General features: G+C 41.6%; 1 protein-coding gene and 1 long non-coding RNA gene across 2 annotated transcripts in view; both read left to right on the forward strand.

The window, feature by feature from the left end:
• The window catches only part of c2cd2l (c2cd2 like), a 37,859-nt gene extending 20,747 nt beyond the window's left edge, over positions 1–17,112 (forward strand). Inside the window, 14 exon segments of the mRNA XM_046314175.1 lie at positions 1,507–1,602; positions 1,760–1,879; positions 2,602–2,709; positions 3,579–3,692; positions 4,054–4,092; positions 4,094–4,154; positions 4,251–4,389; positions 4,620–4,684; positions 7,520–7,641; positions 7,891–8,059; positions 9,320–9,427; positions 13,670–13,803; positions 14,077–14,302; positions 14,606–17,112. Of these exon segments, the coding sequence (XP_046170131.1) occupies positions 1,507–1,602; positions 1,760–1,879; positions 2,602–2,709; positions 3,579–3,692; positions 4,054–4,092; positions 4,094–4,154; positions 4,251–4,389; positions 4,620–4,684; positions 7,520–7,641; positions 7,891–8,059; positions 9,320–9,427; positions 13,670–13,803; positions 14,077–14,302; positions 14,606–14,856 (1,752 nt within the window). The 3' untranslated portion in view covers positions 14,857–17,112.
• A 3,520-nt stretch (positions 17,113–20,632) lies between these two features.
• LOC123993296 lies at positions 20,633–23,151 on the forward strand. Its single transcript, XR_006831425.1, has 3 exons — positions 20,633–20,777; positions 21,802–22,170; positions 22,360–23,151. It is a non-coding gene; the product is annotated as an uncharacterized LOC123993296 (long non-coding RNA).
• Positions 23,152–24,275: the final 1,124 nt, after the last annotated feature.

The following is a 24,275-nucleotide window of genomic DNA, read 5'->3' on the forward strand; positions in this document are numbered from 1 at the left end:
ACAACATCTTCTCCTCGAAGGAAGGTCTTCAACACTGAAAACTGTTCTTTCAGAGCATGCATCTCCTCCATGCACACAAGCACATGTGTACTTACAGACACAAACACAACATGGCCGCATCACACCAGCCACCTCTTGCTTCCCTATAGTTCCATTTGATGGCGATTTCAGTAAGACGATGAGCAACACATGCTCTGACAATAGGGGATTTGTTTCCCACTCCCAGCTCTCTCCTCCTGAGACAGTTAAAGCTACTCATTGAAACTTAACTTCTAATCCTCTGTCACCGGTACACAGAGATTCACAAAGGGGTCTCCAATCTCAAGTCATATTGGGGGGGCGGCAGGTAGCATAGTGGTGGGCCAGTGACCGAAAGGTTGCTGGATCGAATCTTTGAGCTGACAAGGTAAAAATCTGTCATTCTGCCCCTAAACAAGGCAGTTAACCCATTGTTCCCTGGTAGGCCATCATTTGAAATAAGAATGTTTTCTTAACTGACTTGCCTAATTAAATAAAGGTTAAATAAATAAAACATTGAAATATCCTCTGCTCTGAATCTAGTTGACTGGGTTATGTATTACCAATTGGCAAAATATCTAGCAGAATTTGATCAACACGAACTGACAACTCTCCGACTGTGGGATTTGGTTTTCATCATGGAGACCGGATGCGATTGCTGCTGTCAACCACGTGCACCTGGTCTGTGATGATGGCACTGGCCCTGCCCACAACACAACAGGGAATTTAACATGTGAATGAATCATAGCAGTTCATTAAAATAAGCCTTTTCAATGAGCGTGCCATGGCAGCCGGGCTACTGGAGCATTCAGAACATGTTTCATCTCCTTGCCAATTCCTATGCACTTGCCAACAGCACAGAGAATCTAACTGTATTTTCCTTTTTACTGAAGTGACTGCAGTCTTTGCTCTGTCATTCTCACATGGAACAGATGGTGGTAGCAGACAGACAGACGTATGGGAGAACCTGTGTAGTATTATGCCACAGAATGGATTCAATGGGGACATGAAGTCATGGGTCTTGAACTAATGTACTATGACAGAGAATGTGTCCCTATCCTTACAATAAATATATTCTGTTGGTATTGCAAGGAAGCATTTGCATTTTTCACATACAAGCAATGGATTTGTGTCAGCCACATGCTTTGCATGGGCATTGTATCTCTCTCTATCAGGTGGTACGAAGTGCTGGGAATTGTTTAATTGATGGGAAGCATATGCAATTTGTTTCAAGAGGAGTGTTACTAGAGGTACTTTTCACTGCAGGAAAAGCTCCGAATCTGATGTATTTGCATTTCAATGAAGTCAAGTCATAGTGAGGTCTCTTAGCAGCTGTTGGAGTTTAAGCCTGAGCAGGCAAGGCCAACTCTATTATAATCTATATCATTGCTACAAAAAATCTGCTTAAATACTTCCTCGTGTGTTTAAGCCCTCTAGATTAGACTGATGTACAATGTCTGTTTTTGCTTTTTGCTCTCTCTTCCTCAGAGCTCCATCCAGATCACCTTTGACAACAGTCTCCAGCTCCCTGCCTCTGCTATTGTAGATAGTGTGACCTGCACAGACCAATCACCTACCACTATGGTGAGTATCAACTGAACATGCATGCCTTTTCTGGAGGTTAACATGATATAGAACACATAATGTGTTATTTTTTTATCAAGACAAGACTTCTCATAGATCCATTTCTTCTAGTACATTATAGATTCTAATGGTGGTCTCTTCCCTCTCCCTGCTCCAGGTCTTACAGTGTAAGTGTGCGGTTGACACTGTAACGTTCCCTGTGACTGTCACCCAGCAGTCACCTGCAGCTGTTTCCATGGATACCTACCAGATCACCATAAAGCCGATGCTGGCCCAGGTATGACCCATCACCATGGTTTTGCATTTGTAAGTTTGCATGTGTGTGCCTCTCAAAAAAAAGTTAACCCTGTTGAGCTTTCACTTCATTGATTTGCCCTCAAATGGAATGGTGTACCTGCGTTGGATGAAACCTCATAGGCATATGTAAAATCACTTTCATTAAAATGAACTCTCCCACGCTTCATGTCTATTCCATTGAGTTGAGCTATACTAAGTAGGGATAGTTCACTCAAATTACAAAATGACATTGGTTTCCTTACACTGTAAGCAGTCTATGGACAAGGTATGAAAGCAATCCATGCTTTGGATTTTTTTACCTGGCCACTGTTTAAAATGCTAACTTTTTAGCATTTGTGGCAATAATCCAATACAGGTAAATTTGCACCTTTTGCGCTTCATGTCCAAATCATCCTAAAGTATCCAAAAATGTATTGTGTAACTTAATGAAGTTACTTTAAGATGGTTTGGACATGAAGTGACAAAATGCTAATATAGATACCATTGACTTGCATTGGAGTTGTGCCACAAATGCTAAAATGTTAGCATTTGAAACAGTGGCCAAGTAAACACAACCAAAGCATGGATTGCTGTCATACCTTATCCATAGACTGCTTTCAGTGTAAAGAAAGCAATTTGTCCTTTTGTAATTTGGGTGAACTATCCCTTTAAACCAGCTTGCGACTGACTGTAACCTGCCTGTCCCCCTCTCCCCCCAATCAGTTGGTGGTGCGTCTGGAGGAAGTAGAAGAAGAGGGTCTGCTGGTGTCCTGGACTTTCTCCCAGCAGCCGATCTCCCTCACCGTGGCCCCACGCAGGATCCAGAGAGAGGTGAGAAACAGTCACACTAAAGGTCCATTTATATCTTGCCAGGTCGAAAGAATGAAGTACCGTCGCTTATATGTGAATTCAATTCGGAGCATGTTGGGAATGTGTTGGAGGCCGTTGGTTGACAATGTCCCCCTTATGGAGAATCTGATGGTCTCATCGGTTTGGCCTCCTATGACAGTAGCAAATTACGATGGTCCTATTTTTATTCTTTATTTATTTTACCTCTATTTAACTAGGAAAGTCAGTTAAGAACAAATTCTTATTTTCAATGACGGCCTAGGAACAGTGGGTTAACTGCCTTGTTCAGGGGCAGAACGACAGATTTGTACTTTGTCAGCTCGGGGATTCGATCTTGCAACCTTTCGGTTACTAGTCCAACGCTCTAACCTGCCGCCCAATAAATAATATAATAATACTCGTAGGAAAGGTTTATCTTTAGCTCACAATCTGTCGATACTATACTATTAGAAAGGTACATCTTTTTTATTATTTTTTAAATCTTGTGCATATTGTTTTGTATTACTACTGCACTATTGGAGCTAGAAACACAAGCCTGCGATAACATCTGCAAATCAGTATACATGATCAATACACTTTGATTTGATTGGAACCCTCTATGGGAAAAGGTTCTACATGGAACCCAAAAGCAAAAGGGTTCTACCGGGAACCAAAAAGGGTTATTCAAAAGGTTCTCCTATGGGGACAGCCAAAGAACCCTTTTAGGTAGCACTTTTTTTTCAGTGTGGGGCCCAGAGTTTTTTCAGTCCAGTTCACCATACACTTAATCTGTTTACTATCTAATATATTTTAGTCTGTTTGGTGTTCTTCTTGGTGGCAGGTAGCTTACTTTAGTGGTCTTTTGTGCTCAGGAGAGTGATGCAGAGATAGACCCGGACATGATTCGGGAGCTGGTGAAGGATACTCTGTTCAGCACACAGCCAGCCATGATCCTCAACCTCAGGGCCTGTGTGTCCAGCACTACGGTAAGACCATTGCACTACAACTACGCTGCAAGTGTTTTCCTTCCATTAGAGTTGTTTTTAGCCTGCTACATCAGACTAGAAGCATTGAAACTGAGGCAGAAATCAAAAGCAGCGAGAGCTCACATCACTGACTTGATGCTTCTGCATACGGAACAGCGTGTCTCATTGAAACGCACCCAATGTAGTCAACTGCGGCTAGTAGGCATGGGAAAAACCACCATGCGAAACATGCAGTATAATTACCATTACCACTGGTAAAACCTTCCTGATAGGCTGAACCAACAGCTATAACTAAATGTTTTATGTTCTAGTGATTTGACTCTCTGGTCTGTAATTCCATTTCTCTCTTTATGACTTCCAGTTCCCCAGGGCAACAGGCCTAACCCCGACAGGTCTGACCCCCCCCGTCCCAGAGTTTACCCCCCATACGAAGGCTCCTGCTTCGCCAGCTCAGGGGGAACCTGCCTCAGAGCAGGTCAGCTATATTCCATCAGCCACGACCCACCATCTTCTCCCAAAAACCAGAGTCGATTACTGTGTGTGTGTGTTTGTGTGTGTGTGTAGCCAAGTCATGCAGTTCAGGGGAGCTGTGCTGTACCGTGAGCCTGGACCAGCCATCAACAGAAAGGAGGACCTGCTTCCTGCCTGCAACCCCCAGCCCTGACACCTCACTGGACTGGAGTGAGGACATCTCACTGTAAGACAGCTAGCCATAGCCCAGCCAGCCGCTGGCAGTCACACACATATGACCCGATTATAGATATGAATTATTGCTATTTTACAACAGAAATAAACTACAATAATAGTTCAACAATGATTTTACCATCAAGTGAAAACTCTAAATAGCATGCACTCATTGTTTGACACTGTTATGCCTACTGTGAGTCTAACATACAATCTTTGATTATCTGTGATTGTGTTCTGCAGGGATCTGGCTCCAGAAACCAAAGAGCTGAGAGTGAGAATGCTGGAGAAGACCACCAAGGGGGAACGTAAGGCTCCTCTCAATTAGATACTTATTATTAAAGGTCATAGATTAATGAGAAATTGCCTATCTGCTTTTGTAAAGACTATAGACCCTCTACACCAGTGGTTCCCAAACTTTTTATAGTCCCGTACCCCTTCAACCTCCAGCTGCGTACCCCCTCTACTAGCACCAGGGTCAGTGTACTCTCAAATGTTTTTTGTTTTTGTTGCCATTATTGTAAGCCTGCCATGCACACTATACGATACATTTATTAAACATAAGAATGAGTGTGTCACAACCCACCTCGTGGGAAGTGACAAAGAGCTTTTATAGAAACAGGGCACAAATAATAATATAATAATAATCAATCATTTTTCTCTTTATTTAGCAATCTTACATATAAAACCTTACTTGTTCATCAAAAATTGTGAATAACTCACCACAGGTTAATGAGAAGGGTGTGCTTGAAAGGATGCACAGAACTCTGCAGTGTTGGGTTGTATTGGAGAGAGTCTCAGTCTTAAATCCTTTTCCACACACAGTCTGTGCCTGTATTTTGTTTTCATGCTAGTGAGGGCCGAGAATCCACTCTCACATAGGTACGTGGTTGCAAAGGGCATCAGTGTCTTAACAGTGCAATTTTCCAAGGCAGGATACCTTGAGCGCAGCCCAATCCAGAAATCTGACAGTAGCTTTTGATTAAATTCAATTTTCACAGAACCCCTTTTCAATTTTGATGAGGCTCTCTTGTTCAGATATCGGTAAGTCGACTGGAGGCAGGGCATGAAAGGGATAATGAATCCAGTTGTTTGTGTCATCTGTTTCGGGAAAGTACCTGTGTAATTGCGCACCAAACTCACTCAGGTGCTTCGCTATATCACATTTTACATTGTCCGTAAGCTTGAGTTCATTTGCACACAAAATTATACAATGATGGAAAGACCTGTGTGTTGTCCTTGTTAATGCAGACAGATAAGAGCTCCAACTTCTTAATCCATAGCCTCAATTTTGTTCCACACATTAAATATAGTTACGGAGAGTCCCTGTAATCCTAGATTCAGATCATTCAGGCGGGAAAAAACATCACCCTGATAGGCCAGTCGTGTGAGAAACTCGTCATCATGCAAGTGGTCAGACAAGTGAAAAATGATGGTCAGTGAAAACTTTAATCTCGTCTCTCAATTCCAAAAAACATGTCAATACTTTGCCCCTTGATAACCAGCGCACTTCTGTATGTTGTAAAAGCATTACATGGTCACTGCCCATATCATTGTATAATGCAGAAAATACACAAGAGTTCAGGGGCCTTGCTTTAAAAGTTAACCATTTTCACTGTAGTGTCCAAAACGTCTTTCAAGCTGTCAGGCATTCCCTAAGGGAATGGTGGATGCTGCAGTGTATCCAAGTAGTGTCGGGAGCAACTGCTTGCAGGCTTTTTACCATCTGTACAGATACCAACACATTTTGACCACCAAAATCCATTGATGTCACAAAGCTGTCCAGTATTTTAAAAAGACCCTCTCCTGTTGGCCTGGTTTCCAGTGGTTTGCAGAAGATGTCTTCCTCTTCTGCAAACCACTGGATACGGACATATACCAGGAGCTGCCCCATGGCCTGACACATCTGTTGACTCATCCAGCTGTAATGCATAGAATTCACTGGGTTGTATGTGAAGCGGTAATTGTTTCAAAACATCTCCTGCCATGTCACTGATGCGTCGTGAAACGGTGTGGTATGATGATAGCATTGTCCCAACCATACTTGCGGCAGCAGGGAGAATTAAGTCCTCCACAATAGTATGGGGCTTGCCTGTCCTAGCCACTCGGTAGCTCACCATATATGACGCTTATAGCCCCTTCTTATTAATGGCATCTGTTGTGTCTTTATAAGGACACAAGGTGAGACACAAATGCAAACACAGGAAGCAGATGGTCGCGCTCCGATATTTATTAATCCAAGGGGTAGGTAGGTCGGGGACAGGCAAGAGTTCAATAACCAGATCCGAGTCCAAACAGTACAAGGGGAAAGGCAGGATTGAAGACAGAACAGGCAGAGTGGTCAGGCAGGTGGGTTCAGAGTCAGGACAGGCAAGGGTCGAAACCAGGAGGACTAGAACCAAAAGAGACTGGGGAAAAAAATAGGAGCAAGGAAAACCGCTTGTTGACTTAGCAAACAAGGCCAACTGGCAGAGAGACAGGTAACAGGGATATATACACCGGGGATAATTAGCGACACCTGGAGGGGGTGGAGACAATCAAAAGGACAGGTGAAACAGTCTGACAGTCTTAATTCTCGCTCAAAAAACTCCTGTTTTTTTTCTTCTTCAAATTGGAATGTTTTGTTTCTAAATGTCTGTGAAAGAGTAAAGGTTTCCCACGAGAGAGTAACGGAGTAATGGATGTTAATTATTTGACTAGGCTACCTGTATTTGACATTGTGTTGTTATTTCGCTGAGCACTGAATGGTTTCATTTTATTTTGGCAGTGAAACGAGGCTATTCAGGCGAGAGAGAAAAAAATCACCCAAATGTATAGCCCTGTTTAAAAATATAAAAAGATCTTTATGTGAATCAGATTTTTATTTGGCGTACCCCCGACGGCATTGTGCGTACCCCAATGAGCACAATTCCTGCCTGCATTATAATCCAAAATTTGTGCCCGACCTTGATTTGTTGGGAGATTTGTCCAAGAGAATCCTTTGTGATTCCCAGAAGTAGGGCTGTTGCCCTAGTTTGGGATTTCCAATACTATAAAGACTATATTCAAACCATTTTTCAAATGTCATGTTATACTCTAAGTAAGCAAAACACTGTGATGTTGTCTTCTCTGTATTTCTATGCTTAGTCTTTCTCTTTTGGCAGAATTCTTGTCTGGCTTTGCCTCGCTACCCTTGGACCTCACCCACAGAGCTCCTACTGGTCAGCATGTGCTGTCAGTTAGCCCAGGGCACGGCCTGGCACCCAATGCTACGGTCACCTTTGAGGTGAATGGCATGTGATAGGTGGAATGCTGTTCTAAAGTGTGTAGATAATAAGTTGGTGTGTTACAACATAGATGACATAGAAATACAATGACAGAACATTGATTTGAATGGAGAGTGTTCTCTCTTATCATATTAATGTATTGTGGAGCACTCCACATGATAATCCTAGAGGGTAAAACATAGTACATAACAATACTTCCAACACAGTCCATAACATGAATGGTAATCTGGGTCCCTCTCCACCTGTAGCTGGTGTACCTGGAGGTAGTGGACCCCCTTGGAGCTCACTACACCACACCCCTCCGCACCTCCATCACCCCGACCAAGAAGGTGGATGTGGACCGGACCATCATGCCAGACGGCACCATCGTCACCACCGTTACCACCATACAGTCACGACCCAGACCGGGAAAACTAGGTACAGTAGGTCTGGGTGAGTTAGCATATGGAGGGGCCGGAGAGTGGACTGTAGCTAATCATAATGACAAATATGATATTGATTTCTTGATAGTACTGATTCTATGAAAAAAAGAGGATTGCAACCCTGCACCCAATCCTTCATTTTACTATACTCTATTGCAATGGTGGAAAAATACTCAATTGTCATACTTAAGTAAAAGTAAAGATACCTTAATAGAAAGTGACTCAAGTAAAAGTGAGTCACCCAGTAAAATACTACTTGAGTAAAAGTCTAAAAGTATTTGGTTTTAAATATACTTAACTATCAAAATTAAATGCAATCTCTAAAATGTACTTAAGTATCAAAAGTAAAGGTATAAACCATTTCAAATTCCATATATGAAGTAAACCAGACGGCATAAATGACTCAAAGTGATCTTGACTCAGAAAAGGTTTGTGACCACTGCAATAGAGCAGTGGTGTAAAGTACTTCTTAAGTCGTTTTTTGGGGTATCTGTACTTTACTTTTTATTTTGGTTAACTTTTACTTCACTACATTCCTCAAGAAAATAATGTACTTTTTATTCCTTACATTTTCCCTGACACCCAAAAAGATGGGTGTGTGAATTTGACCATTTTCCTGTCAAAATGTAATGAGTACTCAGAACGTACGCCTATGCAACATTAACCTCTAAACATATGGAATAGGGAGAATATGTATTTTGATACTTGAGTACATTTTAGAGATTGCTTATAGATCAGGCTTATAAAGTGTTGAACAAAGTGTTGACAGTGCTGAATAAACTAAATCATAAATCTACTCATAAAAACATCAGCTCTTTGCTGTATTCGTTGAGTCGCTCTCTAGTCATGGTTTTTAAATCTCATAGTATCAACTTTGCTGTGCATTTTAGGCTTATTTTTACAGTCTATGGCTTGAGGAAATCTGATTGGCCAGCGGTAGGCCCATAGGTGCACTTAATTTGCTCTCTGGGCCTGCCGGGTAGGTGGAGTTCTACCTTCAGACACATGAAATGGTTCAAAATGGGAACACTTTGCCTTCCCGGTGCTAGGGCTGCTGAATCAAGTGCACCTACGGCCAACAGCATGAAGAAAAAAATAAATAAATAGGAACGCAAGGCTTTATCATCTGGGTTTTTCTCAAAATGTTTGGTAATCTACAAGAAATGCGTTGGAGATCGACCTGTTGGTCGAGTTGGTGACCACTGCTCTGTTGCTTCTATTGACCCTCACATCCTCTGTCTCTGCGTTTACTCAGGTGACTCTCCCTCGCGGTCCCCGTCCAAAGTGGAGGTGACAGAGAAAGGGACCATATTCCTCACTGATGGCTGCCATAGCAGGACCAGCTCCAGCCCTACTCTAAGCAGTGAGTTATGTTCCTCCATCGTTTCATAGCCTGGTCTCAGATCTGTTTGTGCTGTCTTGCCAACTCCTATGGTCATTGTTATAGTCATTATTATCACAAACAGATCTGGGGCCAGGCTAATGGCTCCACACTCTTTAACACTTACTTCCACAGATATTTATTCTATTATTTTTCAACATGATACATCCAGTGGGTCCTCATTTAGTAGTTGTGTCACGTTATGGTGCATTACAGCGCATGCCGTTATGGCTCATTCAAGGCACCAGAGGGCATCTTTGAGCACATCTACTCCAGCCTGAGTTAAATAAATACTGTGGTAAGCAGTAGTGGTGCGTGGGTCAGCTGTTTGTTCACCCGTAATTGCTAATAACCCATCTGCAACACATGATATATGTGAAAATCTTAGGCCCGCACCCGACTCTAACCGTCAAATCTAGAAAATGTGCTGTAGGCTACAGTTAGAGAAGCCAGAAAGATTTCTTGACAAGGGGTGCAGGATTTTTTGTTGTTGCCTAATTTTATATATGGTTCTGCTTATAATTTCCAACATTTTAGTAGGCTATTTGTTAGTCAACTTGTCTATAATTAGATACATGCATCTTCTCCTCTGTCATTACATGTTTCCCTAGAAGACTCCAGAAACCCTTGCTCACCAGAATGTCATAAATGATCAAATGAATGTTTCAATCTAGTTTACATCAGTAAAGTTTTCTGTCATCTCTGCTTCTTTCGTGGTGCAAAGATGTTAAGCAATAACTCAGCCCCCAAAAATGTGAAAGATTTTGACTGGTGGTAAGTAAATAGAAAGCTGTGAAAACGATCCAACATGTTTCTGATGAGATTTCAGTTTGCATATATTATGTGGTTGAAATACTATCAGCTTTTATGATGCTGATAAAGACAGCACAGACGGTCCCTAACTGTGCATTCACATTCTCTCAAGCTTAAATGCTTAAAGAAAGAAATCATATCTCCACTCTTGTTCCCGAGTGAAAATGTACAATTTGTGTATTATTTTACTGCAAGAAATGCTTAATTCTGCAGGAGTTAATATTAAGACAATGTGAGAGGTTATAGACCTACAGTCAGTGTAATAATTAAAATAGCACTTTGATAGACCAGAGCCTTAGATATGCAGTTTTAGAAACTGTTCTTCATTTTGTAAGCATTACATAGCAAAGTAGCCAGAAGGTTGTGGATTCACAGACCACTGTGGACAAGGGTAGGGGTGAAATGATATCATTATAATAAAAGCACTGCATGAATCTATCATTGTTGTTTGCGGTCCGAGGAAAAAATAGCTTTTCATAAATGCATTTCATGCAATTCTGCATCATTTTACATAACTGAAGACAGGCAGAATATATTTATATTTTTTTTATACCACAACAGAGCATGACAGCGAATGAGCGCTTGCTGCAGCACCGGAGATGTTTGCTTACTACAGTGGCTTGCGAAAGTATTCACCCCCCCTTGGCATTTTTCCTATTTTGTTGCCCTACATCCTAGAATTAAAATTGATTCTTGGGGTGAGTTTGTATCATTTGATTTACACAACATGCCTACCACTTTTTAAGATGCAAAATATTTTTTATTGTGAACCAAACAAGAAATAAGACAAAAATATGTCAATAGTTTGTAGAGCCACCTTTTGCAGCAATTACAGCTGCAAGTCTCTTGGGGTATGTCTCTATAAGCTTGGCACATCTGGCCACTGGGATCTTTGCCCATTCTTCAAGGCAAAACTGTTCCAGCTCCTTCAAGTTGGATGGGTTCCACTGGTGTACAGCAATATTTAAGTCATACCACAGATTCTCAATTGGATTGAGGTCTGGGCTTTGACTAGGCCATTCCAAGACATTTAAATGTTAACCCCTTAAACCACTCAAGTGTTGCTTTACCAGAATGCTTAGGGTCATTTTCCGACTGGAAGGTGAACCTCCGTCCCAGTCTCAAATCTCTGGAAGACTGAAACAGGTTTCCCTCAAGAATTTCCCTGTATTTAGCTCCATCCTTCAAATCTGAATACAGATATTAAGCTGTTGGTCAAAGATACCTTTTTTTAAGTAGGGGCGTGGATCAGAAAACCAGTCAATATCTGGCATAACTAACATTTTCCTCATGCAGCGCCACACATTTCCTTTGCATAGAGTTGATCAGGGTGTTGATTGTGGAATGTTGTCCCACTCCTCTTCAATGGCTGTGTGAAGTTGCTAGATATTAACGGGAACTGGATCACGCTGTCGTACACGTTGATCCAGAGCATCCCAAACATGCTCAATGGGTGACATGTCTGGTGAGTATTGTCACGAACCGGCTTGAAGTCCGTGGCAAGAGGAGACAACGTGGAGATTAGGAATAACAAAAATATATTTATTAACTTAAGTAACGTAAATACAATTAACAATGGTGTATGTAGTCATTAATCAGTCGTGTAAGTGAGTGGTTGCATCCATAAATGTGATAATGAGGGGTGTTGAAAGGTGCCAAAGCAGACAAACAAAACAGTCACAAAAATGCCACAACCAAAATCAGTGTGTCTGCATGGAGAGAGTCTTCTCAATGAATGGGGAAGAGGTGTATTTATCCCAGGACACACCCGGGCCCAGGTGTGTCCCATGTCGCTCACCACCCTGTCAGCTCCACCAACTGACATCCTGTTAAGGAAAGCAAGAGCAAAGAGAAAGAATTCGGCAGACAGAGTGGGAGGGTTGTCACAGTATTCAGGCCATGGAAGAATTGGGACATTTTCAGCATCCAGGAATTGTGTACAAATCCTTGAGACATTATCATGCTGAAACATTAGAAGATGGTGGCAGATGAATGGCACGGCAATGGGTCTTAGGATCTCGTCACGGTATCTTGGTGCATTCAAATTGCCATAGATAAAATGCAATTGTGTTCAATGTCCATAGCTTATGCCTGCCCATACCATAACCCCACCGCCACCATGCGGCACTCTGTTCAATGTTGCCATCAGCAAACCGCTCGCCCACAAGACGTCATACCATCTGGCCGGTACAGTTGAAACCGGTATTCATCCGTGAAGAGCACACTTCTCCAGCGTGCCAGTGGCCATCAAAGGTGAGAATTTTCCCGCTGAAGTTGATTACGACGCCAAGCTGCAGTCAGCTCTAGACCATGGTGAGGACGATGAGCACGCAGATGAGCTTCCCTGAGACGATTTCTGAGAGTTTTGCAGAAATTCTTCGGTTGCGCAAACCCACAGATTCATCAGCTGTCCAAGTGGCAGGTCTCAGACGATCCCGCAGGTGAAGAAGTTGGATGTGGAGGTCCTGGGCTGGTATAGTTACACGTGGTCAGCAATTGTGGGACCGAGTGAACATACTGTCAAATTCTCTAAAATGACGTTGGAGGCGGCATATGGTAGAGAAATTAACATTCAATTCTCTGGTAACAGCTGTGTTGGACATTCCTGCAGTCAGCATGTCAACTGCACGCTCCCTCAACTTGAGACCTCTGTGGCAATGTGTTGTGTAACAAAACTGCACATTGTAGAGTGACCTTTATTTGCCCCAGTACAAGGTGCACCTGTGTAATCCTGTTTGATCAGCTTCTTGATATGCCACACCTGTCAGGTGGATGGATTATCTTGGTAGAAATGCTCACTAACTGGTGTAAACAAATTTGTTAATAACATATCTGGGAACTTTTATTTGAGCTCATTAAAAACATGTGACCAACACTTTACATGATGCGTTTATATTTTTGTTCAGTGTAATTGCCTAATACAGTGTGCATAAATGAGGCCCGTACAGATGACTTGCCTGTCAGTTTTTCCTCCCTGTACTCTTTCATTCAGTTTCTTCTTCACATCAGAAAAGAATGACTCTAGTCCTTAAGAAACTCACTTTATATAGACTAGAACTATTACCCTTTCCACACTGTGGTAATTAAAGCCAGTTTGTTATTTTATAATTATTTGTTTTTCTTTTGTCTACTGCCCACATCTTATTGTCACAATAGAAACATTCTCCATTTTTTCTTATTCGTGCTTATGAATTTAACATGTTAAATCTGACTGCACTATTTAATTGGTCTGTTTGTTTAAAAGAGGGAGCGAAACCAAAAGCAAATCAGCATTCTAACTCCCCCCTTGCGATGATGTGACGCGGTCGACCACGACCTGCCGCAGTTTACCGCAAATGTGCTGCAGCATAACTTCAACTTTTAATTGAGGAACAACTGTGTATGACTAGTGTTTTGTGTGTTTGTGTCTAGCTGATAGTCCCCTGTCCAATGGGCTGGACCCGGTGGCTGACACGGCTATAAGACAGCTGACGGAGAACGCCAGCAAGGTGTCCAAGAAGACTCCCACTAAACGGAGCACGCTCATCATCTCTGGCGTGTCAAAGGTTAGAAACAAACAGTGGTGTCCAAACCATAGAAATAGAATCTAGAGCAGCTAGCTGTTTTCTGCCAATCTCACAACACACTGCGCTGATGGGTCTGGTGCTGGAGTAGCTAGGAATACATATATTGTGTACATACTGTATATACATATTGTTACATTTAGGTTTTGTAATCATGTAGGACATTAGTTTCATTAGGCTCAAATAGATGTACCGTAGTTTGGGCCTCAGTGTCTGTCTCCTGTGGGTGAAATTTAAATGGATTTAATACCTCAGGTTCCCATCTCGGAGGATGACTGTGGCCTGTCTTGTGGCTACGCTGCAGCCATGGATGCTGCCCTGCAGGGAGGAGGAGCCTCCAACTACTATGGGGCGGGGCAACATCAGGAAGCAGACGAGACCACGCCCTCGGATGTGTCTGAGCGGCCGTCTGTCGATGACGTGGAGTCAGAAACGGGCTCCACTGGGGCCCTGGAGACACGAAGCCTCAAAGACCATAAAGGTACCAGGCTGCCAGAGCCCTGGCTGGGCCTGCTTCAGACCAATTCTACTCATACTCTGGCTGTCCCGAGTACTTCTCTCTGGAAATGTCCAGTATTTTATTGAATCAAGAAAATACAATAAGAGGAAATTGTGTTGTGGTTTGCATCATCTTACGAGGATAATTAGATATGGATGTAAATTAATATGTAAATGTTTTGATATAAATTTACGGTATTTATGTAAACTGCAATATCAATATTGTATTTTCCAAATCACCATAATACACCATGATGTAACTCCTGTCTCTATTACGCTCTTCTAGTGGGCTTCCTCCGCAGCGGAACCAAGCTACTATTCCGTACAAGACACCGAAAGAAGGACCCAACCTTCAGCCAATCCCACGAGGACCTCTCCAACCTGGCCAGTGTCTCTGCCTCTTCTGCCTCTGGCACCATTGTGCGTAAGAAGTCCGGCAGCTTCTCCCGACGACTCATCAAGCGCTTCTCCTTCAAGTCGAAGTCGAAGGACAAAGCCAGTGCCACCAATGGAGGGCCAAGCACAGCAGACAACTGATAGACAACTGAATGGTGTAGTGGATGGCTAATGGCATTGCTACCGCCTTCCTGAGACTTAGAAGTAGGCTACTGTTGCCGTGGACCCAGAAATCGCCCTGGCTTTTCTGGGTCAATGGTATTGGGTTGGGTAGGATTGTAGGACTGCTTGGTTGGAGGATGCTTAGCATTGGTCATCCTGTCCCACCATTTCTTCTTCTGTTTTCACCATCAGATGAGGAACCCAAATTTGCCACTTTTATTTAGTTTTTGCAGGCAGAACACGTACACCCCAGGTTGGTGGTTACCTATCCTGCATCTCTTACCTCTGATAGGACTCCTTTTCCGCTGGATGAGAAACGCACACGTCAGGGACAGATAGATGGATCCAGGGACTGTTTGCTTATTATCAAAGCCATTTCTTTTCAGAAGGAGCCTCTGCTGCTCTGGTGGATTTAAAGGGGGTTAAGGGGGATAACGAAAGTAGGAATAAACTTGAAGATGTTGCAATTCAACACTAAAGGGGCAGTAGGTAGAGTGAGTGTGGCCTCTTCCAAATCAATTTATTTAAAAATATGATTTTCTTGGTTGCACTTTATCAGATTGTTTACAGCACTTGACAGCTTCTTCTTGTGTTAATTTTATTGGTATTTGTATTGTTTGCTCTCTGATTCACATGATTATCCTTCTGTTTCCCCAAAAAAATATTGGGTCACGTTTGGTGGTTTGCATTATGTAGGCCTAGTAGAGCCATGACTAGGCCTTTCTTTCCTGCTTAGGTTGTAAATGTAATCTTAAATAACAAACTTAGTTGAAGAACAAATATCAACCCCTCGCATAGGTCTTAAGTTGGTGGTAATGTTGACATTCATAGTGGCTTATACATTATGTTTTAACAATGTTGTTCATAATTGTAAGTTGTACAAAAACCAAATGCAGGCATACTTATGTCTGTGTTTTGTATTTTGTTTTTTTTAGAAAGGGAAATCTTCAAGGCAAAACTGTTTTAAATGATCAGCTCAGACCCTTTTTAATTTGTATCTACTAGGCAAGTTGAAATACCTCAATCGCCTGAGTACTAACGTTACACATTCTCTGGGTCAGAATTATTGATGGAGGATATGCCATAAATATCTTTAATAGTTGAATGGTAAATGATATACAGATTGAGTCCTCTTAATATTAATATCAGGGAATTATCATGGTTGAGGTAATAAAAAAAAATGGTCAGATGGTTATTATGACTTTCTCCCCCTGTAATGCAAGATTGTTGCTCCTTAATTCAAGTTGAGCTTAAGATGTCACAGTCCTCCAGGACATGCGTTGTCACGCACAGAACATAGGGTAGTGTAAAGATGTACATAAAAGTAGTTATCTTGTACAGTATTGGTATATGCGTTTTGTAAGACAATTATTTTGCCATCCTCTCAGAATTTGTATTGTGTATCCCTAAAATATATTTGATGTTATAGTAAGGGAATGTGGTTCAGTAGTAATAGACAAGGAAATATTGTTACTCCTGCCCCACCTCTACTATTTAAGACAGACTCCCATAATCATCATAACATAGTACTGTTTGCCAAGTAAAGTCACACACATAATTTAAGTTTTCTTTATGAAATTGTCACTGAGGTAACATCACTTTTTTTGTTGGTTGAAACCCATAAACATTACTACTTGAAGTTACAGCTTGTCTGAAGACAATGTATAACAGCATACAGTGCCTTCAAAAAGTATTCACACCCCTACACATTGGGATTCAAATTGATTTAAGTGCGGGGGGAAAAAAATCTAAATTGTTCAAAGCTTAATAAAAAATCAAACACTAATATATCTTGATTCGACAAGTGTTCAACCCCCTGAGTCAATACATGTTAGAATCACCTTTGTTAGCGATTTACAGCTGTGAGTCTTTTGGGTTAAGTCTCTTAGGAGCTTTGTACATCTGGAATGTACAATATTTATTATTTTTTAAACACTTCAAGCTCTGTGAAGTTGGTTGTAGATCATTGCTAGATAGCCATTTTAAGTGTTGCCATAGATTTTCAAGCCGTTTTAAGTCAAAACTGTAATTAGGAACATTCAATGTCGTCTTGGTAAGCAACTCCTGTGTATATTTGGCCTTGTGTCTTAGGTTATTGTCCTGCTGAAATGTGAATTTGTTTCCCAATGTCTGTTGGAAAGCAGAATGAACCAGGTTTTCCTCAATGATTTTCCCTGCGCTTAAAGCTCTATTCCGTTTCTTTTTATTGAAAAAATAAAATCCCTAGTCCTTGCAGATGACGAGCATATTCATAACATGATGTAGCCCCCACCATGCTTGAAAATATGAAGAGTGGTACTTAGTGATCTGTTTTGTTGGATTTGCCCCAAACATAATGCTTTGAATTTAGGACAAAAAAATGCATTTCTTTGCCAACTTTTTGGGAAATATTACTTTAGCGCCTGCAAACAGGATGCATGTTTTGGAATATTTGTATTCTGTACAGACTTCCTTCTTTTCACTCTGTCATTTAGGTTAGTATTGTGGAGTAACTACAACATTATTGATCCATCCTCAGTTCTCCTATCACAGCCATTAAACTCTATTTATTTAACCTTTATTTAACTAGGCAAGTCCGTTAAGAACAAATTCTTATTTACAATGATGGCCGACTTGTAAAGCCCAAACCCTCCCCTATCCCGGACGACGCTGGGACAATTGTGCGCTGTCCTATGGGACTCCCAATCACGGGCCAGTTGTGATACAGCCCAGGTTTGAACCCGGGTCTGTAGTGATGTCTCTAGCACTGCGATGCACCACTCGGGAGGCCTGTAACAGTTAAAATCACTATTGGCCTCATGGTGAAATCCCTTAGAGGTTTCTTTCCTCTCCAGCAACTGAATTAGGAAGGACGCCTGGATGTATTGATACACCATCCAAAGTGTAATTATTAACATTTACATTGCCATGCTTAAAGCGATATTCAGTGTCTGCTTTAAAAAAATGTTTTACCCATCTACCAATAGGTACCCTTCATGCGATTACAATTATCTGTATGTGTGGGGTTAATTTAATTTATTACCCCTTTTTCTCCACAATTTCATGGTATCTAATTGGTAGTTAGTCTTGTCCCATCGCTGCAACTCTCATACGGACTTGGGAGAGGCGAAGGTCGTGAGCCGTGCGTCCTCCGAACCACAACCCAGCCAAGCCGCACTGCTTCTTCACACAATGCCCGCTTAATCCAAAAGCCATCCGCACCAATGTGTCGGAGGAAACACCGTACACCTGGCGACAGTGTAGGCGTGTATTGTGCCCAGCCCGCCACAGGAGTCGCTATTGTGTGATGGAACAAGAACATCCCTGCCGGCCAAACCCTCCTCTAACCCGGACGATACTGGGCCAATTGTGCGCAGCCCCATGGGTCTCCGGTCGCGACCGGCTGCGACAGAGCCTGGACACGAATCAGGATCTTTAGTGGCACAGCTAGCACTGTGATGCAGTGCCTTAGACTACTGCACCATTCGGTTGGCTGTGGGGTAAATTTTTACTCCTGAACGTATTTAGGTTTGCCATAACAAAGGGGTTGACTACATATTGACTCAATTTAGATTTTTTTTAAATAAAATCTAAAGCTGAAAACTAAATTCCACATTGACATTGTACGGTATTGTGTTTAGATCAGTGGCAGATAACCTCAATATAATGCATTTTAAATTGAGGCTGTAACACAACAAAATTTGGAAAAAGTCAAGGGATGTGAATACTTTCTGAAGGAGCTATATGTTTTTTTTTTAGGGGTTCAAGCAATTTGATGGAAAACTCAAATTCCTGCGAAACAGTAAGCTATTTTGGTGCAACATTGTAGGATGGTAAAGGGCCATGGACCACACAGTCTCATGCCATGCCAATTGTACACTTGCCGCTATAATAAACTATTGAAAATGGAAACTTTGAAAGCTCACGCCCCTCTGCCCGTGTGATGCAGCGTCATAAATTCGGTACATAGGTCGCTCTCCTTACAAGGAACAAATGTGCATTAAGGACCCATAACAAACAAAAAAAAGTTTAACTAACCCAAACTAGACCCACAGCCTGTCGTTTCCAATGGGAACCAATTCGTCAGTGGACAGAACCTGCAAGAAGGGGCAAGCTAGATCCTTTCTATTTGAAGCCTATAAAGTATGATGTGATCATTTTAAATGTTTAATTTATTTGAAATAAATGTATTTTTTAAAACACTGATACTCATCATTTGTCACACTCTAGTGTAGGGATGTGTTGTTTGAATGTCATACTGTATGTGGAACAATACTGAACATTATGTTGAATTGACCAACTTTAGGTTTCCTCCCCAAAATACTTTCTCTACCTGTCGTCAGCTTGCTGGAGTTCGAGGTGCTTATTCCTCCTTTGGGTCCAGAGTTAAGAGAATGAGAGAAAGGGGAGCATTACTTTTCTAGTCCTGCCAGGTCACATGGTATCACAACTAGGCGTCTAGAGCCATTATTACAACCCATTGTCTTTTTAGGGAATTGTACTTGAAATTGGGACGGAAGTGCCCACGCACTAAAAAGGCTCAGAAGAAGACGAGAGTTAAAAGAGCTAGTGTAGCCTGAACGGCACACTTGAGCTAACCTTCTTCAAGGAAAGAAGAAGACTAGAGCACAGCCACTGCAACTCAAGCAAGGAGTCAACAGAGAAAAGCAACAAGCATAAGGACACCAACTCCGGACCAAAGGAGGAACCCCAACTCAAGAAGAAAGGACATCTTCTTCCTTTGTTCTTCACATGCAGCCTGAACAATCAAGAAGCCACAATGGACTTTGATCACAGACTGAGAATAACATAATTTAATGTTCAGGATCTCAAGCTCTTCAATTCTTGTCTTTCATTCTATTTCCTAACTTTTCATGATCATTCTCATTATGTTTGTAAATATTTAGATTAGTGTTATTAAATGTTGATTGCATAAATACATTGTGTTTGTCTTGTTATTCTGGTAAAGAACTCTCAATTGATTCTCAAAATAAATTCATACCTTCAGATTAGTCAACTATTACTATTGTTCCTATTTTAGTCTTAAGAGTTATTACTAAAATATCTCATAAACCACATCTTCTTAGAATACTATTTTTGTCCAATACAGGACTGATGCCTTGTTAATAATCTCATAGACATGTGTACCACTACCACACTAGGCTAAATGTGTGACTGAGAAAGGAGCCCCAAAGTTTCACTTTTGCTTGGGGGTAGAATGACAGAGACGGTGGAGATTGCCCAGTGAACATGCCGACCAGTGGAGGCTCCTTAGGGGCTCCTAATAATGACTGGAACAGAGCAAATGGAATGGCATCAAACATTTGGAAACCATGTGTTAGATGTATTTGATACCATTCCACTGATGCTGCTCCAGCCATTACCATGAGCCAGTCATCCACAATTAAGGTGTCACCAACCTCCTGTGATGCCGTCTCCTGTGAATGTCTACAGAGAGACTACAATTTCCATAAGTGATGGAGGCAGGCGATGGCCCATACCTAGCCCATTTAACCATCTAATCAAGGGACACATTCCATTTTTTTCTTTGAGGGATACTTTTTTTGCAGGCGGGGTGAGCAGATTATGTTCCAAAACAGATTCCAAACTAACAACATGGCTGTGCAGACATAATATTTTTTTTATGGAAAATAAATCATGCATTTTATTTTTCACAACCAGATCTGACCTACCCTATATACCCAGCTACCTCAGGAGTCGCCCCTAGGTGGCAGCAAATCTATGACTCACAAGCAATGAAAAGACAAAACTACTATTGTTAACCCAACCTGTAAATGGTGAATGTACACTAGATTGCGGTAAATTGCCGCGTGCCGTTTAGGCCGCCCATTGTGACTCGCTTGCTGGCAGCATGATCGATTGTGCGTCAATTGTCCACATGGCTGGGAGAACCTATTCAAGTAAGTAAATACTTTTCGAAAATGTAAAAAAAAGAGGTATTATTAGCTACAGTGCAGGCTAGCTCAAATGAGCTAGCTGGTTGGCTAGCTAACGTAAACTCACCCCATTCGGTACAAATGTGCGCAACCGTAACATTCACACGAGGCTACAAAGAAAACGAATGGGACTGTGTTGACTTCAAAATCGGGGGTGTGAACTACGTTTCTATATTCAAGCATTGATCGACATGGTAATGGCTCTATAGTATTGGAGAAAAGTTGAAAAAACGGACCCTCCGTTACTTCGTGACGTGTCGTAACGTACAGCACGCATAAAGCAACTATTTCTGTCTTACAATCTCTCTCCACCAGGTGTAGTACTTCTCTCATCCTTTAAAAACAAGAAATGGACAGTGACGGGGGGATACCTAGAATTTTTTTGTTTCATCATTGCATGCGATCATCATTCTCAAAGCCACTCTTTACTTCTAAGATCACTTTAGCACCGCCCTAAAAACCTGATTCAAATTCGACACAAACCTTCATATAATATAAACTCTTTATAGTGTTTTACTTAAATTTTTGAGGCGATAAGATGATAAGTTGGACAGATCGAGTGAAAAAAATCAATTTTCCCACACAACATCTCCCTTCTCACTATCACGCATTAGTTTCACTTCTCCACCTCCCATTTTTAAAAAGACCCGACGGGGCTCATTGTTTTCTTGAATCATGCAGAAACGGGCAGCTTGGAGGTCATGTCATTCTTTTTGTTGGAAATGGGTGAAATTGTGCATTACAATGGTATTGACATTACAGTTGATCTGGAAGTATTACATTTTTGGGGCGCTAAAATAAGGTCAATTGTACAGACCAAGGTGATGTACAAAAGTGAGTGAGTTTACGTTAGCTATCTAGCCAACTTCACATACTGTATAGAAAGCTAGCTAAGTGAATTAAATATCACCAGCTACATAACTTCATATTAGCTAGCTATCTTGATGTATTTATCACTATAAAAAACAAACTCCAAATGCATTTGTAGGTAGCTAGCCAACAGCCATGGAGGAGGGTGAAAGGATAGCAGCCCCAACTGTCAAAGTGAGAGAGTAGGCTATTCTGGATAGGGCAGGTAACGTTATTTTTGTGTAGTTCCTGTCCCTAAAAGTGAGGACAGAGATAATATTAACATAATATTCAGTGCGGTGTAATTTGACTATAATGAAGTCTGTTTCTTGTGAGGTTTTCTGTCCTCAGATAAAGAGGGCTATGAAAGCCTGTCTACATATGAAGAGGTCCCAATGAAGAGCAGTGGTTCTCAGTCCTGGTCCTGGGGACTCATTTTTGTTTTTGCATTAGCACTGCACAGCTGATTCAAAATTCAAATGATCAACTTATCATCCAGCTTCAAGTGGTATTTATGTATTCATTTGTGATGCTATCCTTGATAGGATCCTGTTATTATCATATGCACATATGTGTGCCCATGCATCTATATATCCAATGTTATCATGATTTGTTATCAGGGATATTATACTTTAGTATTCCACAATGACCTGGTGATGTAAAAGTCAAATAATTACATTGTCTTCCATATTCCTAGATTCCTTGTAACTGGAGATTCCTTCAAAACGGTTGCCTACAGTTACTGTGTAGGGCACTGCAATGTTGGGTGACCAGGGCTATCTGAGACTGCCTCCTGGATAAATTCAGGTGTGTGAAGGCTACCCAGTGTCCTGCATAACTTCATGAAGATGGACACGAGATCCAGGAGGGGATCTGCAGCTCGCCGTCGTGTGCCAGAGGAGAAGTCTTCTGCTCTGCAGGATGTTTCAAGGATGGGGTCCAACAATACAGCAAGAGAGGCAATCCGTGTGCAGGAGATCTTCACCTCCTACTTCTTCGAAGAGGGTGCTGTTCCCTGGCAACACCATAGACCACACTGTGCACAACCAAAGTCTATTGTATGAGTCATTCACATTGCAATTACGAGTCTTCTTCCATTTACTTAGCTATGTCAACTGCAGTTATTCAATTCTCTGTTTCTCTCCCTTTGATTTCTACTTCTCATGTGAGGGTGCTGTTTAGGTAAGGGTCTGTACAAAAACAAAACAGGCTATTTCAGATCACCCATATTGAAAAAATGTAGAACAATTAGACACCCTATAACCCACACCTACACACTCATGTATCAATCTGATTGATTGATTGTGTTGTGCACTAAGTAGGCTCGTGTGTATAACTATGTTTTTTTTCTACCTTCAAAGAATATACAATGACGCGGCTAATTTATGGATTTTTCCCGCTTTCACAAGATTCATGGCCCCTGCATCATATGCATTTCTCTGTGTCTTTGCCATGATGAGGGTGACAAAATTACTACCGTAATCAGAATGATGGGAAGTTTGAGCGCGCTCGATTTTACGTCACATTATGTGATGGTGCTCATTTTTTTGGGGCCATGAATCTTGTGAAAGCGGGAAAAATCCATAAATTAGCCGCGTCATTGTATAGACCGCGAGGTTCAAAGCGTGGGAATAAAGTAGCGGCTTATAGTCAAGCAATTACATTACTTTGCGTGTTTGTGGTGCTTTCAAGACAACTGGTGCCATGTTCAAAACAAATGGGAACTTGGAAATCTCAGACTTCAGTGCGTTCAAGACAACTAGGAACTAAGGACAAAAAAATTGCTCCGACTGGAAAAAAATGTTTTCAATGAAAGGTCATCCAACTCGGGAACCCAGGCCTCTTTCTAGAGCTCTGACTTTCCGACCTGAAGATCACTAACGTCATGATTCGACCTTGTATTTTTCTGTTTAAAAAAACAAGGTCATATCATGATGTTGGTGATCAGAGCTTGAAACATGGAATTCCGAGTTGGATGACCATTCAAAAAGATTTTCCCCTGTCGGAGCTCGTTTTTTCTGAGTTCCCAGTTATTTTGAACACACTGAAGTTAGAGATTTCCGAGTTCCCAGTTGTTTTGAACGCGGCATAGAGCTCGCCAGTTTGTAGTCTTAAAACTGGGAACTAAATTACCTCTGGTTCATTCAGCCATCCCTTTGGGGGAAATAAATAGGGAAAGAGTAACGTTTTGGAATAAACGGCGAAGATAAAGTCTGAAGTTAACACAAGTTTAGGAGCAGGGTTGGAAATGAACACCCCCAAAAGCTCAATCAGAGCTCAGTGTCGCTGCTCTTCAATGGCGGTGTTTGTGGACTCACTCTACCTATGTTTCTTGGGTTTGGGACCACAGCATGCCAGGAGAGGCCTCACGGATCCTTTTTTTTCAGGAGGATATCCCTCAAGAGGACGTACTCTCAGTATCAAGAATATGCATATCCTTAGTTTCATGTCCTCGGCTACAGACAATAAGATTTGGGTATGTCATTTTAGGCGATTATTTTTTTAAAGGGTCCGATCCTTGGGATGGCGGAGCCTATGTGTTGTTTGCTCCATAAAGAGATGACTTTGTCACAAGAGAACCTCTCACTCACACACACACACACACACACACAC

This window comes from Oncorhynchus gorbuscha, linkage group LG02, assembly GCF_021184085.1.
Source record: "Oncorhynchus gorbuscha isolate QuinsamMale2020 ecotype Even-year linkage group LG02, OgorEven_v1.0, whole genome shotgun sequence".
Taxonomy (NCBI): Eukaryota; Metazoa; Chordata; class Actinopteri; order Salmoniformes; family Salmonidae; genus Oncorhynchus; species Oncorhynchus gorbuscha.